The sequence below is a fragment of the Haemaphysalis longicornis genome, unplaced genomic scaffold, assembly GCF_048455015.1.
Source record: "Haemaphysalis longicornis isolate Haplotype H1 unplaced genomic scaffold, Haemaphysalis longicornis Haplotype H1 scaffold_6, whole genome shotgun sequence".
In the NCBI taxonomy this organism is placed as follows: Eukaryota; Metazoa; Arthropoda; class Arachnida; order Ixodida; family Ixodidae; genus Haemaphysalis; species Haemaphysalis longicornis.
Genome location: NW_027526407.1, coordinates 41586898 through 41604039, shown reverse-complemented (window position 1 = coordinate 41604039; position 17142 = coordinate 41586898). Strand labels below are relative to the sequence as shown.

The following is a 17142-nucleotide window of genomic DNA, read 5'->3' as shown; positions in this document are numbered from 1 at the left end:
CTAAAGCATTTGATTCCGTATGTCACAATAAATTAATTGCAAAACTTCGAAGTATAATTGGAGATGGAATATTAACAGATTGGGTTAAGGACTTCTTAACTAACCGTTCGCAATATGTCCTGTATGACCATGTACCATCAGAAACCTTGCCTGTTACGTCCGGAGTACCACAAGGATCCGTTTTGGGGCCTTTGTTATTTCTTGTTTTTATTAACGATAACACAGACAGTATCTTTTGCAACATTAGGCTCTTCGCCGACGACTGCATTATTTACAAAGAAATTAACAGTCATGCAGATCACCTTGCACTAAGCGATTCTTTACACCATCTTTCCAACTGGTGCGACATGTGGCAAATGTCGATTAACCCCAAAAAAACAGTGTGCATGACGATAACCCGACAAAAAGAAGCTATCCAGTATGACTACAGCATTAGAGGCACCAGGCTTGAAAAAGTTAATGAACGCAAATATTTAGGCGTCACGATTATTCAAACCTCAGATGGGATGGGCACATCTCTAATATTACTTCAGTTGCTCTGCGCAAGCTCTTTTATCTTCGCAGATGCCTTCGGTTTGCCCCTCACTCAACCAAGCTTTTAGCCTATACTGCTTACGTTAAACCGGTATTAGAATATGCTAACACAGTATGGTTTCCTTATACAGTCACTAACATTCAAAAGCTAGAAAATGTACACAGGAAGGCAGCAAGGTTCATCTGCAACAAATATAAGCGCACTGATTCTCCCACAAATATGTTAGCAAGCTCTGGCCTCCAAACACTTGCGATTAGAGCAAAACAAGCGCGCCTTAAATTTCTTTTTCAGCTACTTCACAACCATTATAAAATTGACCTATCATTGTATATTCGTCCATCAGACTCCCGTGTTACCAGGCACAAACATTCACACACACTGCAAGAGTACTCCTACCGCAATTACACGTTCAAGCACTCCTTTTTTCCACTTGCAATAAGGGAATGGAACTGTTTAGATCCCTTCTTAACTAATGCGAAATCGGTATCTGACTTTGCACCAAAATTAAAAAATATGTTCTGTTAATGCGGCAACACTCGCATCACCAGCGGCATTGCGCCACCCGTGAAAGCGTATTAGTGGAGTATATAAGTGTTAACTGGGGTGTTTGCAAGTTTGCTATTATTTGCCTGTGTACCACTGGATTTCATGCACAATTTCTCTTCTTTTTGGTGTTGGTTTCTTTGTCTTAAGTTAAAAAGCGTGACTTGATTATGCGTTTTCTTATGAGTGTGTTCATATTGTAAGTTTTCAAGTGTGTTGTTCAAGAATATCAGCTCCGTATTCTTCCTATCTAATTAAAAGTAAACAAATTTGTCTATTTTTCGCTCTTATACTTTGTATGATTGTCATTTCACTACATTCCTGTATCTGTTTTCTGCGCTGATATTTATTTATGTACCACCTGCATGTACCATCTGTATGCCCACCTGCTATGGTCTCGGAATGAGACTGGCAGTATTGAAAAATAAATAAATAAATAATTAAACCGAAAACGCTGGCTCCGTATCACTAGAGGTGTGCTCGACAACGTCGTCGAGAGGAAACTTCTCTCACTCTCGCTATTTTTCGTCTGGCTCGCTGTGGCCAACCCATGGAAGTATGGAGTTCGGCATTCCCCAAAATTAGCCATCATCCCGTACACCTCAGGAGCTGCACTAGAAAGGTTCAACTATGCTAGGAAGGCTCTTGGGGACATAAAAAGCACTCCCTCAGAAGAGATGAATCTGGCAACCTTGGTGCAGTACTTGGCAGCCATAACCAACTACAGTCTCGGCGCTCACTCCTCAGCAGCTATAGAACACCTGTCCACGGCGGCGGTCAGAACAGCGATACAGTAGAGGGTGCTAAGAGTCTCTGGACCCGCACAGGCCGCCATTGGAACTTGACCCTGGCTACGTTCAACGCACGCACTCTGTTTAGAGAGGGAAACTTAGCGGTGCTACTAGAGCAGCTCCCTGACATTAAGTGGGACATTGTAGGGTTAAGCGAAGTTACAAGGACAGGAGAAGGGTTCATGGAGCTCCATAGCGGGCATATTCTATGCTACAGTGGACCCTAACAGAAGAAAGAACAGGGGGTTGGATTTTTAATCCACATAGAAATAGCAGGAAAAGTGCAGAAGTTTTTCAGCATTAGTGACAGAGTCGCGGCAGTTGTGATCAACTGAACATGCGATACAGGTTAAAGATAGTACAGGTCTACACGCCAACAACAAGGTATTATGATGAAGCCGTAGACAGCTTATACGAGGACGTCGAATCATCAATAAAGAAGGCAACAACGTAGTTCGCAATTGTGATGGGAGAGTTCACGCAAAGGTCGGTAAGAAGCAAATGGGAGGAATACCAGTTAGAAGCTTTGGAATAACCAATCGGAACAGTCGAGGATATACACTGGTGGGATTGGTAGAGAGAAATAACTTGAGGTTAATGTTTACATTCTCCTACAAGCGAAAAAATAGGATATGGACACGGAAAAATACCGATGGCATAACCAAAAACGAAATTGACTTAATTCCAAGTGACAACCCCGGTATCGTGCAAGATTCGGAGCAGCGATAACAGGATGGTTAGATGCGAGCTAAGGTTGAATCATAGAAGTGAAAGAACAAAACTCGTGAAAACTAGGGAACCCCGCGTGGAATCAGTCAGAGGCAGATCGCACGAGTTTAAAATAACTCCTGAAAACAAATCCTCACTTTTGAACAAGCAGAACGAGGTCAGTGTAGACAGGCTAAACGCCAACCTAACCGCGGCACTCCATGAATTAGCAGCAGCTGTGGACGAAATAGCATGTAGACAACAACTGAAGGACGATCTAAAAGAACGAAGGAACCAATTTCAAAACGTAAGAACATGAAAGTGTGAATTACGGTGGATCGGATTGAATTACCCTAGCTGTCAAAACTGAGTAACAGAAGTAAAACAAAAAACATTCGTGCATATAACATCAGTATGATCGAGGAAACGCTGCAAATAGGCCTAGTTTAAGTTTTTTACAAGCGGTTTACCAAAGTTATAATTAGCCGCGTAGGTGACAGCCTGGATTCATAACAACCCAGGAGGCAGGCTGGGTTTACGAAAGGGCACTCAAATATGGGTAAGATCCACGTCGTCAACCAAGTGATAGAAGAATTCGTAGAGTACACTCAACCCCTTTACATTGCATTTATAGATTACAAGAAAGCATTTGATTCCGTACTCCCCACTGCCGTTTTAGAAGCTATAAAAAACCAGGGAATAGAGGAAGCGTAAGTAAGATTTCTAGAAGACATATATAATGGATGCAGGGGCAAGATAACCCTCTTCAAGCCAAGCAATAAATTTCCGATCCGAAGAGAGTAAGACAGGGCGATACCATCTCTCTAAAACTATTCATAGCGTGTCTGTAGGGGGTATTCAGCAAGCTTGACTGGAAAAACATAGGAGTAAGTATAATACTTGAACCATTTCAGGTTTGCGGATGATATAGTCTTGCTTAGTGAGACTCCACAACACATGCAAACGATGCTCGAGGAACTACAGTCAGACAGCACTGCGGTAGGACTAAAAAATGTGAATAAATATAAAGTAATGAAGAATAAGCATGTGAAGAAAGTCTTCAGCGTAGGAAACGAAACGCTGGAACAAGTACCAGAATACAACTACCACAGGCAGATGATTAGGGCTGACCCCAAGCACGAGAGAGAAATTTGGCGGAGAATAGGCATGAGCTGGGGAGCACTCGGCAAGTACTCCCAAATAATGAAAACTAAGCCATTTCTGTGTCTAAAAAGAAAAATCTACAACCAGTGCATACTGCCAGTGATGACGTACGGAGCTGAAACTTGGCGCCGTTCTCAACAACTAGAAAGCAAATTTAGGTCAGCTGAACGGGCCGTGGAACTACTAATGTTAGGAATAGCACTCAGGGACAAGAAACGAGCTACCTAGGCCAGAGAACAAGCTAGAGGTGACATCATAGTTCAGATGAAGAAAAGAAATGGATTTGGGCTGGCCTTGTAGAGCGGGTAACCGACAACCCATGGAGAACTAGGGTAACAGAGTGGATGCCAAGAGACCAAGAACACGATGGAGGGACTAAATACGAAACTTCGAGGTAAACTGCTGACTCGAGTAGCGCAGGACTGGAGCGGTTGGAGGTCAGTGAGAGAAGTCTTCGTCTTGCAGTGGACCCGAGCCGGCTGATGATGATTATGGAGATGATGATGATATTCACATGTATGGCGAATTAATGACGTCTGTATGCGTCATTGCGTAGGAACAAAAACAAGAAAATTGATCATCTATTCAAAGGCATCAGCACACGGCATTCCGATTGGAAGCGGGAATAAAAGAATATGTCCCTTCAGTACTTCTTTTAGGGCAATGTATTTTCTGAAGGGGCCTGTAGGTAGGGCATGTTCCCGACTGTTTTATTACGCGATTTGACTAAACCGTTCTGCGAGCCAGCCGTTGCCCTCGTCTTACTTGTTCAGGTTCTACCGGCATAATTCAACAAGTATGTTGCAGTCCGGGTGATACGCACTTGAGTATGATTGCTCAAAAAATAATTTATGCAGAGAGAAACCCAGAAAAACGTACTTACCATCTCTGAAATTTCTGACGCCATGGTGCATGTTTCTGTGCTTGGAGGGTCAGTACGACCGCTAAGAACCGTCCAGTCGTCCATCTGCTGAAAGAATGGCAAGCTTGTAGTGTCACAAACGTTTTCACTCAAAATACGGTAGTGTGTGCATATGATCAATCAGCATACTCGGCAGCAGGAGAGTTTTAGGCGGTCAGTGCGAACCTTTGAAACGTGGTTTTTATAACGAAAAAGTGAAAACATATAAATAGCTTTTTGTTCATTACTTAACCTCTAGCGCAACATAAATATGATAGCTTGCGGAACCTTACAACGTTTTTTATCAGGGGCGTCACCCTAAATTAGCTGGTAGAGAGCTTTGTAATTTCGCTTTAGTTTGAAGTTATCGCTGATCGTGGGACGCTCACGCGTTTCCGCAAAAAAGTATTCTGCTCTTTCAAGTTTTCATACATCAATGATGTGTTTTGATAGGGCGTCGTGTGTAAAATTCAGCTTTGGTGGCGTGCAGGTTCTGCTGGAATACTAGTTTTATTTTAAATACATGACGTATACTCGATTTAAATCAAGTTCACGTTACGTAAAAAATGTACAGGAAAGTTTGCCGTACATGCATGCTAACGGATAAATTATCTACTGGAATGGAATAATAATATTCTGGATACGGGCTGCTAATGCCAAATGAAATGCTACGTCTCCTTTCGCTGTACCATGGTATTTTACAAAATATGCTCTGGGTTTTACAAGTGCGGGCAATCTCGAGCGTAATAATAGCGAACGTAACGAAAACAAAAACGTACTAGATAATGTATCAGAATTTGTTTGCTAGTGAGTGTGCTGCACTGGAATGATTCGTTCTCACACGCCCGGGGATTTACAAGCGCGCTGCAGCGTGTTTAGGATTTGATGCGCGCTAAAATATTTGTCGTGGTTAAGAGTATTCTAACAAAAAAGGACATTAAATACTGGAACACACAAAATTTTTTGAATACGATTTGAACAATATTCATGTCAGCGCACTGAACAGTTTTCAATCTGTGCCCACCCAGGATTCGGCGTTAATGACAGTGCCGCTCTTCAGCAGAGCTCATTGACAAGGTGGAGTAACACTTGCTCCAATTCGATAAAATACAGGTTTACCCACGTTAATTGCACTCAAATTGTTTAAAGGATATCTTAATGCATAAATGCATCTGGTTGTTCGTAGATACAGAGATTTTGTTTTTACCCTAGTTTTCCCTGTTGCCGTAATAGTCAGGGGTCCAGGAGAATAGTGAGTTAACACTTGTATACGATGTCTGTATGATTTCCGCAGGAATTTTCTTGTAAAGCTTACCCTAGAAAAAAACTAGAGAGAAGTCGAAGGTACAACAACAGATATCTGTGAATCTGCTGTTATTACTACCGCGTTACTGCTGGCATTAGTGTCGCTGCGTCCACATGATTGAGGATGCTAGGCACACAAGTGGTGGGCGCACAAGGCACAGGGTTAGCGCACACTGTTGACGTGTTGTGACGTCATTGTAACGCATTCACACGAAATCAAAAATCAAACTGGGGAGATGCATAGAATGAATACGAACGTGCCACTACATACAAAATTTTGCGAACGAAAAGTTGGGCGAGGAACGTAAATGGCCGGCAATTTTCTATATTTACGAAAAGAAGTGCCCGTCTGACTGTCTGACTCACTGAGTGTTTCATCAACGCACAGTCAAAACTGCAAATCGCAGACTTGAAATTCCGGGAGTACATTTGTGTTGTGGCGTAGGGGCCCACTGAGGCGAGATTTTCCGAAATTTTGCTCCTAACCGAGAAAAAGAAAGAAATTGTGTTGCCGTAAATTCGTGATTATCTCGCTCACGCATTCACGTATCGACGTGTTTTTTGCTGACCTTGTATAACCCTTAAGAATATCTAAGATGTAGTTTCAGTTTTTCGCCTTAACCAACACTATTGGGGCGATTCCGCATTTCGGAACAAAATAGGTGTTCTTAAAGGTTCGCAAAAAAAATGTTTCGCTGATTGATTTATCCAACTGGTGATAAAAAGACAAACGGATGTTTTTAATTGCAGCCCTCTCGAAGTGGAATTCAGTTCAATTTTGCCGTGTAGCATAACTGTCGCCATCTCTTCGGAATTTTTGCAACCACACGCCTCCCGCAGTTATGTATTATAAAACTGTGACTAATGTTTATTCTCCACACCTACTCCGTAATACTTCCCATGAGTAAGTAGTCCACCCGTTCGTGCAATTAGCATAGTGGCCCAACCCAGCATCTTCCGGCAGTAGCGCTAGTAGAGAGCAATATGGGGAAAATAAAAATGAGAAACCCAATAGAATGTCCATGTGGCGCGTCGGCGTACACGGCGAGCCAGCGGCGAAAGAAAAAAAACTAATTAAAACAGAAAAACAGGGACTTGCGAGAGCATGTGCGAGTACGCCTCTTAACATATATTATGGCGTTTATTATTTACATCACCCACAGGTGCGCGCTTCAAATTTTTTGTGAACGCTTTGTTAAAACGAAGCTGATCTTTCTCTTGATGGGCTTTTTTTCCGTCCACCAGAGTTCAGTTGCCAGCACGTGCTGTACTTTTTAGCACTGCAGTTGGCCGGAATTTAGAAGTTTGGTCCTGTTAGAGTAAAATTACATTTAGCTCACGTTTACGCGTGTCAGAAAGCACTCCCAAGTAATGAAAAGTAACCTACCCCTGTCACTCAAAAGAAAAATCTACTAGTGCATACTGCTGGTGATGACATATGGAGGTGGCACATGGCGTCTTACTAAACAACTGGGAAGCAACCCTCGACTGGCCAGGGAACGAATAATGATAGGAGTAACACTTAGGGACAGGAAACGAGCTACCTGGTTCAGGGAACAAACTCGAGTAAAGGATATCATTGTTCAAGTGAAGAAAAGGAAATGGATTTGGGCTGGCCTTGTAGTGAGACGAACGGACAACCGGCGGACTATTGGGGTAACAGACTGGATACGAAGAGATCGGTCTAGAACAAGGGGAAGGCCCTTAATCCGATGGATGGGTGGAATAGTGAAATTCATGGGTAAACTGCGGACTCAAGCAGGGAAGGATCGGTGCAGTTGGAGGACACTAGGAGAGGCCTTCGTCTTCTAGTGGACCTGAGTAGGCTGATGGCGATGATGATGGAACCCCAAAATGGCACGACTGCACTTGAACCAGCATCGTTAACACCAAAACAAATTTGTGCCAGGATTGGGCGTCATGGGCCAGAATTATAAACTGCTTTCAAAGGGCTTACGAGGATTGATTGCCTTGCGACTGATGTATGCGCACCTGTGAAGAAATTGTGAAATTTTGTGTTGTGTCAGTTTGCCAAAGTGGTAGCACAGCGCCTGTTTGGGAGCAACACCTTATAGAAATCAACTTTGCCCCTTCATGTTTTGTACATGAATATATGAAACTGTACTGTCGTTTTAATCTTCTTGAAAATGCTGCTGCAGCTCACTTACCGATTGTGAGTCACTTGATGTAAAGGAACTTAGCAAAGCTGCTGCTTCTCCATAAGGGTTGTTTGATCCAACAATTGAAGTGTTCCTTGAATCTGGTGCAATCTATAGTGAAGACAGCACAAGGGTGCATTATATGATCAGCCAGCCGTTCCATAAGTCCCCACCCCCGATTTATTGCTTACCCAACGTGGATCACATAATGGAGAAGAATTTTTCAATGTTACTTCTCGTGAAGGAGCACTTGGAGCTACAATAGGAGTGTTTCTTGAACCTTCCGCGAACTATACAAAGGAAATTGATTGATTGTAGGGTTTAACGCGCCGACGCAACGCAGGCGATGAGGCGCGCCGTAGTGGAGGGCTCCGGATTAATTTTGACCACCTGGGGATCTTTAACGTGCGCCGAAATCTCGCACACACGGGCGTTTTTGCTTTTCGCCTCCATCAGAAAAGCGGCCGCCGCGGCCGGGAATCAAACCCGCGACCTCGTGCTCAGCAGCGTAACGCCTTAGCCACTGAGCCACCGCGGCGGGTTATACAAAGGAAAGGGCAGAGTGGCAATACAAGGTCTGCTACAAGTGCTGTAACGTCACATCGCTGATTTGGTTACTTACACAACCTGGATCACATGACAGGGGAGAATTTTGCACAGTTGTTGCCTCTAGAGGAGGGTCGTATGGTCCTTCCATAGACGTGTTTTTTCTTGAATCCGGCGTGACCTATATTGAGGAAAATGCAGTGTTTGTAAAGAAGAATCACCACTGGTTCCAGAACGACACATCGCCGATTCCTGGCCTGCGGCACACGGAAGAACAAATAGCAAAAGCGCCCATTTATTACTTACAGAAGAATTTTTAATGTTGTTCTAGAAAACGGGAGTTGGCAGTACGGTTGGAGTGTTTTTTGAATCTCCCGCGAACTAGAGGAAATATTGTACAAAGTTACATTACAAGATCATCCCGAAGTTCTTTAATGCTGCATCGCTGATTTGTTTACTTACCCAATCTGCATCACAGAATAAAGAAGAATTTTGCACAGTTGTTGCCTCTTGAAGCGGGTTGTATGGTCCTAACATAGGCGTGTTTCTTCAACCTTGCATGATCTATTATAAGAACAATGCTGAGTTGGCAAAGAACAGCCAGTGGATCCACAACACCACATCGCCGATCCCCGGCCGACGGTACATAGAAGGGCAACCATTTAAGTAGTGCGGCAACAACGCATGTTTCAAAAAGTACGGCAAAATATAAAAACAGTGGCTGACGTTTGTTCTTGCACCCGGAATTGCTAAGAGTTTCTCGGAACTTCAACTTAAATATGAGCATTCGTGGGTGGTGGGATTGTCCGCAGTTTGTTATCGATGCGATGTCAAGACAGCTATTTTTATAGACGTTTTGGAGACACTAACACTGTCTCGCCATGACGAACACTGAAACGTGCAATTCAGGCCTGCGTGAGGCTCGCTTGCGTTGTTCCCCGTATCAAAGGAACTATTGTTAGAATACTAAAGGGAAAGCAAACGAAAGGATGGAGGAGTGCAAAAAACGACGGAAGGCCGAGAAAAAGACATTTGGGGCGAAGAATGGACTCTAGCAGCGCAGCACAGGAGTGGTTGGAAGTCAATTGAAGAGGCCCCAGTCCTACAGTGGACCTGAGTAGGCTGTTGATGCTGATCCAAACTGAGGCGTCCATCGTACGCGTGGCATAAAAGGTGGTGTGGACGATGGCTGACCAGAACACCAGATCAAAAGCGAGGAAAATACACTTAGGTTTGTGTGGGAGTTCAAAAAGGCTCGTACAGAATGCGAGAAAAACGAGCAACCCTTGCACAATCCCTGAACCTTGTTTTTAGCAAACAAAAGGCGATCCTGGTGAATGCGTCGCGGCTTTCGACATAAACTCGTGTGTTATAGACGTGTATCCGGGCGTACCGCAGCAATTTCAGCAAGTTGATTACGGAAGTATCAGGGCACATTTACACAGGGAACCATGGACCTCACTCTCTTCATCTGTGGCGGAAAGACTCTGTGAATGATCACTTTCATCTCTTCTCCCTTCATCGTTACTGCGCTCGTCTATGCACTGCAGCCTCGACTGGGACGGTCGCTATGGATCGGGGGATATGCTACGGGAAGAAAGAAGTCGGAGGTGGCGTTTTAGCCGTGTGAATCCGAACTCCTAACAAGACGAGGATCCTAATGGCAGGTACCCTAGGTGCGCATGCTTTCATGGCCACCCATTAAATCATCGGCTGATCCATCATGAAGCTTGTCTTCTGTCTCAGCTCTCGTAGAATTTTTGATACCTAATATGTAGGGCTCAGCTAGAACTGGGTGGATTGAGTAGCACTCGCTAGAGGTGACTGCAGATTTTTGGGAGAAGCTTCGTCCTGCAGTGCATACGACCAGTCTGATAATGATGATGATTGTGATTAAAATACAGGGCTTAAATAGGCAAAGAAGTAAATAACATATCAACTGGGGATTACAATACTCCCTAAAACAAAATTTGAGCGCAGCACGAGCTGCAGTCTTTTCGTTGACGGGGCATAGCTTCTTCCTTTCAGGAAGTGATCGTCATCAGCGAAGAATGACGGCGCTTCCTATTCTCGGGTTATCTCGCAGCTCGTCGCCTCCGACAAACATGTCTATCGAGGCCTCGGTACCGAGAAATAGAATATTGTAATAGTGGCAAAAGGAAGGGAATTTTCAATGGAAGGCCGGGAAGCCAGAAAACTGGAACTCCCCAAGGGGCGCTGCTGTAGAATTCTGGAGGGGAAACTGTGTAGAGGATACAGTCCCCGCGTTTCCCTCGTGGTCCCTGGTTTCGAATTTTGGCGTTTTCCTGGATTTTATTCTTTAAAAAAAACATACAATTTGAATCAAGCAAGGGCTGTGTGTCCAACACCCACTGATACGCTCGTGTTACCGGCGCAAAGACATATGCGCTCAAAGGGAGCAAATTAAAAAATGCTCGTTAAAAATAACAAAACGTAAACGGATAAGATTACTTTAAGGGCACGCCGACTGCTTACCGAAGTTTTGTTAAGGTTTGAATAGATTTGTTGCTCAGTTTCGCGTTTTATATTTGTTCCCTATTTATTTTCATGTTCAGCTGGGTGTGCCCACCATTACACATTGGAGGGAGAAGAAGAGAAGAACGTAAGAGAAAACTGCAGCGACGCAGAAAGAAAAGGATAAGGACAACAGTAATGAAAGGAGGCAATCGTCCCAATCATGGCGAGAAGAGTACTTTAAGAGAGGTAATTTCGAAAGTAGCAAAGTCTGTTCACGCGAACAGCGAATATGAAGGGCTAACGATGGCGATTGTACGGTAGTCAGGCAGAAAAAAATAAGCGTTAATAAGAGCAGATTCGAAAATGCGGGCAGATAAAATAAATATTGGTACTTCTGAAAAATGATTGCCTGCTTTTCCGAAGATGAGCACTAGCGAGGTACTTTATCTGCCATGCAAAACGATAACAAAGGTTGTTCATTTGCTGCGCCCCACGTCGTCTAAAATGATGTAGAAGATACCAAACCACTCCTAATTACGAAATCAATGCGCAGAATTGAGCTAAGGGCAACGTATATTTTTAAAAATCACGCGTGTTGGCAAAATAATATTGCCGTTGCGAGGGCTGAAATCCGGGGCGTTCGTTCCAAAACACAGGATACTGCGCCTAGGCTATGGAGGCATAACAGTGGAGTCCCTAGACAAGCCAGATAAATGAATAGAATGAGTGGTCCAAGAAAGCCTTAAATGGCAATTGTGCTCACTTAAAATGCCGGGCTTGTACCCAAAAGAAAATGGGATTCTCGCCTGCATTGTGACGAGAGATTGTCCTGGAATCAAGGGTCGCATTATTTTACTCGATATTTAAAGCCGGATGTGTGGGAGAAAAAAAGACGTGGATAAACAAAGTGCACGTTTTGGAAAAATGCTCTCATGCGTTCCGGCTGGACAGATAAAATTCAAACCAAGGAGCTTGATGTCCTTTTTATACTCCAGGCCGGCCTAACGTACTACTGACACGAAATTTAAAAGCTGAGATATCTATGTAAAATCTCCCTGTATATATGAACACATGTATGACAAAGTTCCTACCGTACACATTCAGTATACATAATTTAAATCAGTTTATTTCTTTGCACGCACGAGGAAGATCAGACCGTATACACTTCCGACATTGGCATCAGCATGACGCGTTCTACGCTTTACTCGAACCTGCCGACGTCATGGATCCCGTGACCTAGCCAAAGTGCTTCTGGCTGTTGTTGGCTCTCCGGCTCGTGCACATGTCACAGTTTGGGACTGACGTCATGTTGCCTGGGCGTGCTCGACCGGCCGGGGTGCGACGACACGAGAGACGTCAAGAGCGCCGTCCTATAACGCTGGCTGCCTCGGTGTTCGTTTCATTTAAACCGAAACTTACACGAATAAACAATGCTGCATATAAATATTTACGTTGCTATTGGCCGTGTAATGCGTCTATATATGATTACTGGGCTGGTTGGCACCCATAGCAGCGAGAAAAACGTAACACGAAAATTTCCTGCAGCGCTGCTTTTAGCACTCATTGTCAAAGTTCATGCAGTTTACAGTTTTCAATACGCAACTGTGTTACGAAAAACACGTTGCGGGATTCGAGTAGTGGTGTTATGATGCGCTACATGAAAATGCCTAAGGAATGCCCCCCTCCCCCCTCCCCGTCTGGCGCATCATCGCAACTTCGTAATTCTAGCGAAGGTGTGTGCGAAATTGTCTTTGTGAAAGGTACAAAATAACGAATGAACCACAAAATTGTAACAGACTTGTCAGCGGCAACTGTGAAAAAAGCACATTCATTTTAAAAAGAAAACTCACAGACTTCAGTGTACACAAGATCCTTCATTGGTGTAACGGACAATTTTGTGAATTTATGGATAATACCGCTATGGTCCCTGGGGATAGTATTTTTCTTTTATCTGCTAAGTGACAAATACAAAATTGTGCAATGGTGTCGCAAATGCACGAGTGAGGACCGTTACTGACGTCTTTCTTGTCATTTCACTTAAGAAATGGCTTTATCCTGGAATAACAACTATAGATTCTTCAGCAAAGCACTCCGCGCTATTGCCGAGGTAGTAGATGACATTGCTCATCGATGAGGAAACGACTTGTAGCGAAACAAAGGTATTATGCGTACCACATGGCGAGAGGTGGTCACTGCGGTGGCGTTTCGCCGAAATAATTTAGCGCATTATATCGGCTGAACAATATAACTTTTCCGGATGAAATTCGCAAGGCAGCCCGTTGATTATCGCCAGATGAGGAGTCATTGTTATTATAATCGTCAATGGTGCACAACTTGCATCATACACGATGGCAATCAGCAGATTACAAGAAAGAGGCAATTACACGATAAATGATTCGTCATTCCGCCGCTGGGCACGCAATGCGTCCGATCTCCAGGCGACTATTTTAAATTTTGTAGTTTCAACGTCCCGAAGCTAGACCATAGCCATGATGCGCGCCGTAGTGGAGGGCTACAGGTTAATGTTGACCCCCTTGAATCTTTAACGTGTGCCGAAATCTCCAAACATGCCATATTCGGTTTTCGCCTCCGCCTGAAAAGCGCCCACCACGGCCGGGATCGAACCCTCGTCCTTGAGATCAGCAGCACAATGCCTTATCCATTCCGCCACTGCGGCGTGATACAGGTAAAATATAGGTGATCGTTCTCGTTGTAACCTTCGCACCTGACGAGTACGTGAACAGAGAGAAGACCGAAAAACCACGGTATAAATGAAAATTAAATTGAAGGCAGTGAAAGCAACGAACACGTTGTCAAATAATTCGTATACGGTTCTTGGTGTGGCGGCCACGTACGGTGGATGGGATTGTTCTTTTTTTGCCTCCTACTACAGTAAACGTAACGGTATACACGTTCTACAACAAGACAACAACAGATAGCATTGATCAAACTGCCTAATGTATTAAAACATAGGAATTCAACAAATTCCTCTCCGAGTCTCCTAAAGGAAACATGGCACTTCGAGATCAGGTGGGATATAAAATCTTGTGATAAAGTCGTTCTCTCTTCACGGTGGCAAAATAATTGTTATTTAGCGACTATTATGCCTCTTTAAACCCCCATTTCTGACTTCAAGCGTTCCTCAACGCACTGTGTGTGCCAAGAGAAACACCTAGCGTTAAAAAAAAAACTTTATACACGCCTGAAATGCTTGACAGGCTGACAATGCAGAAATAAGTTCAGTAAAACGCATTTTTGGACAATTTGCGCGTACTTGTTCTAAAAATTGGAGCGCGTTAGACACAACGACACAGGAGATGCATGATAAGGCAGATGCGATAATAACAAAAGGACGGGGCACAAGTCAAGCAATCTGAGTGCTTGTACTGCCGCGTTTCTTCTGTGTCGTTATGTTTATCGCACTCTAATTTTTAGAATGTGAATACATCGCTCCAGGTAGCATTAGCGTTTTCAAATATTGTGTTAGCGCTTGTTCTGTCATTGACAAAATTATCTAGGGAAGACGTTCGCAGCTGGACCAGTCACGTCCGGAAACCGTGTGCATGAACTCCGGCTACAATATTCGCTAACAACGTGACTGCATAGCCTTTACATAATGAACCAGTTGTCTACGAGTTGGTTTGCACCAAAGCAGTGGGCCCGTTTAAAAAAAGTAGTGCTCCAAGAAAACATGCGGGCGACATTACAAATTTCAAAGTGTTCTACTCATGCCATGTAATCACCTGATCATTAAGCAGTGGCGTTGGAATGGGGTGGGAACTTTCGAAAGCCTTGAGAAACACATGTGTGAATAAACAGAGTTACATGGTCGTTCTTGCGATTAATTTATAACCAGGGTCCGCGCACTGCGCCCAGGAAATAATATATCAGTGCATTTTCAATGCGAATTGCTGAGTGCACACAGATTTTGCTGAGTAATTGTAGGGATCACATTTTACTGCGTACATTCCCTTAAAACATACATCGATCGTCCACGGTAAACTGTGAGAAGCATAATTGTTGCTCATGCATTTATCACGCGACGTTAAAAGTAACTATAAAGGTTACATTTTTTGTGTCAATATTCGGGTGGGCAGCACCCATAATAATGGAAACGAAATGACCTGAAGATCGAGACTCACCTGAATGTTTCCAGGAATATTTCCCACAGATGAAACTGTCGATCGCTCCTTTTTTTGTGCACAAATCTTGTTGTGGAATTTTAAATTCTTTCTCTTTACATTCCGCTTGCAGACGATGCATTGCAAGAGACCCTCGTCCGAATCCACGTTGTCACAAATCGGCTGAAAGGTAATTCGGGTGCTTATTCCACAACTACACACAAAATAAAATAACTTTGGCGGTTGTGAACATGAGCAGTCATGTTATTAACCCTTATATGCTGTATATTAAACTGAAAGTGCGTTGCTTTTAGAAGCGGTCACTACAATTATTGCAAATCCTGTTTTCACCTGACGTCGTTGTCAGTAGAGCTTTCTGTTCCCGAAGCAAACGCAGAAAGAAATTGTTGACTTTGTGGATCACACCAGAAAGATAACCAAACTAAAAATTCCGCATTTTGAGCCGTTTGCGTGTGGTTTAGGAAAGCCGACGTGGTGCATCTGCGAGATGAATTCAAGCGTTAAATAAATAATAGGTTTCAAGGCAGTAACAATGCGCAAGAAGCAATTTTTGTTACGTGGAGATTCTTGTCGCTAAGCTGAGAATATGGGAAGGGCTGTGATAATTCTAAAGTCGTCATTTTAATTGGATGCCAGTGTTGGCTGGGGACGATTTTTTGGTAACTGCTTGTTAAGAAGCAGTGAGAACAGTTTTATATAGGCTGAACGCATACTTGTACAGAGACACCGCGTATTTATTACATGATTTCACAATGTCAACTTACAATCTCACTAGAACTATTTCAAATAATTCATGTTTTATTTGACAACCATAGTATAAAATTAAAAACTATAAGTTCGGGCACACACGCCTCAACTTATCTTTGAGCATGCCAAAACACGAGTGAAATTAAACAAATTTGTATTTAAGTTACCGCCATTGCTTTATAAAAACAAAAGATTGTGTTCGACAACACAAACGTCATTGGATGGTCCGATAACTTATTTCTGACATCCATTTTTCTCCTTTAGCATGCCGCACCAACGATGTTTCGTGCAGCAAAATTAGAAAAAGGAACTTTTGATTGCTGCAGGGAATATTAACAGTTGCGGAAAAGCAATAGGACTTTCAGTAAACCAGCGCTCACATTATTCATTAATGACACGGCATTTTCAGTGCGCGTTTGAACATGTCTTATGAATAAAAAACCTTACTGCACATAATAGCGTGATCTCTTTTCACACGGGCACTTTCATACGGGAGCATTCGAATCCGAGGGGACCATTTTTTTGCTACAAAACGCGGCATGCTTGTTATCGCATTACTGTATTCCCTGTAAAAATTCGTAGAATGCGGCTGCACTGAAATTTGGTTCTTACGAAAACTTTAAAGAGATTCGGCAGGGCTACGTAAAGTAGACATAAGTGGAGCTGAGTTACGCCAGAAACCAAAACAGAAATCTATTCAAACCATCAGACAGCTGCAAAAAAAGGATGCCAGAGAACCAAACTAAACCTTGCATAAAAATGCTGGAAAAGCTCTAAGAAAAAGGCGATTTATACATTAAATATGAGACGTTTTCTCCGCAGTAGGAAACATAACTAGGCCGCAGTTTCAAGGGTTAAGGCTTCAGCTGAACAAGAGATTGTTACTTCGTTACTTTATTGTTACTTTGCGCACACACCGTTGGCAGACGTAGAAGTTGCCTCAAGGTTGGAGTTGAATCAGTAAGACAATTTAGAGTTTATTTTCGATCTCAGGGTACAGGTAGGCAAATCTTGCCTCGTCACAGACCCTTTGCCTTTTCAATGGTAGGAGACCAGACATGGAGTGATGGTAGCTGCACTTTTATGGGCGTCTCACTAACAAAAATTTACCGCGTGGAGAAGG

General features: G+C 43.3%; 1 protein-coding gene across 4 annotated transcripts in view; it reads right to left on the bottom strand.

The window, feature by feature from the left end:
• The window catches only part of LOC144142515 (uncharacterized), a 50731-nt gene that overhangs the window by 10946 nt on the left and 22643 nt on the right, over positions 1–17142 (bottom strand). Inside the window, exons 7-11 of one of the 4 annotated variants that reach the window (XM_077674083.1) lie at positions 15273–15434; positions 8729–8833; positions 8298–8396; positions 8116–8217; positions 4625–4708 (exon numbers count right to left, since the gene is read on the bottom strand). In XM_077674083.1, the coding sequence (XP_077530209.1) occupies positions 4625–4708; positions 8116–8217; positions 8298–8396; positions 8729–8833; positions 15273–15434 (552 nt within the window). Of the gene's footprint in view, positions 1–4624; positions 4712–8115; positions 8218–8297; positions 8397–8728; positions 8834–15272; positions 15435–17142 lie in introns of all 4 variants that reach the window. The other 3 variants (XM_077674080.1, XM_077674081.1, XM_077674079.1) reach the window with 3 other exon arrangements.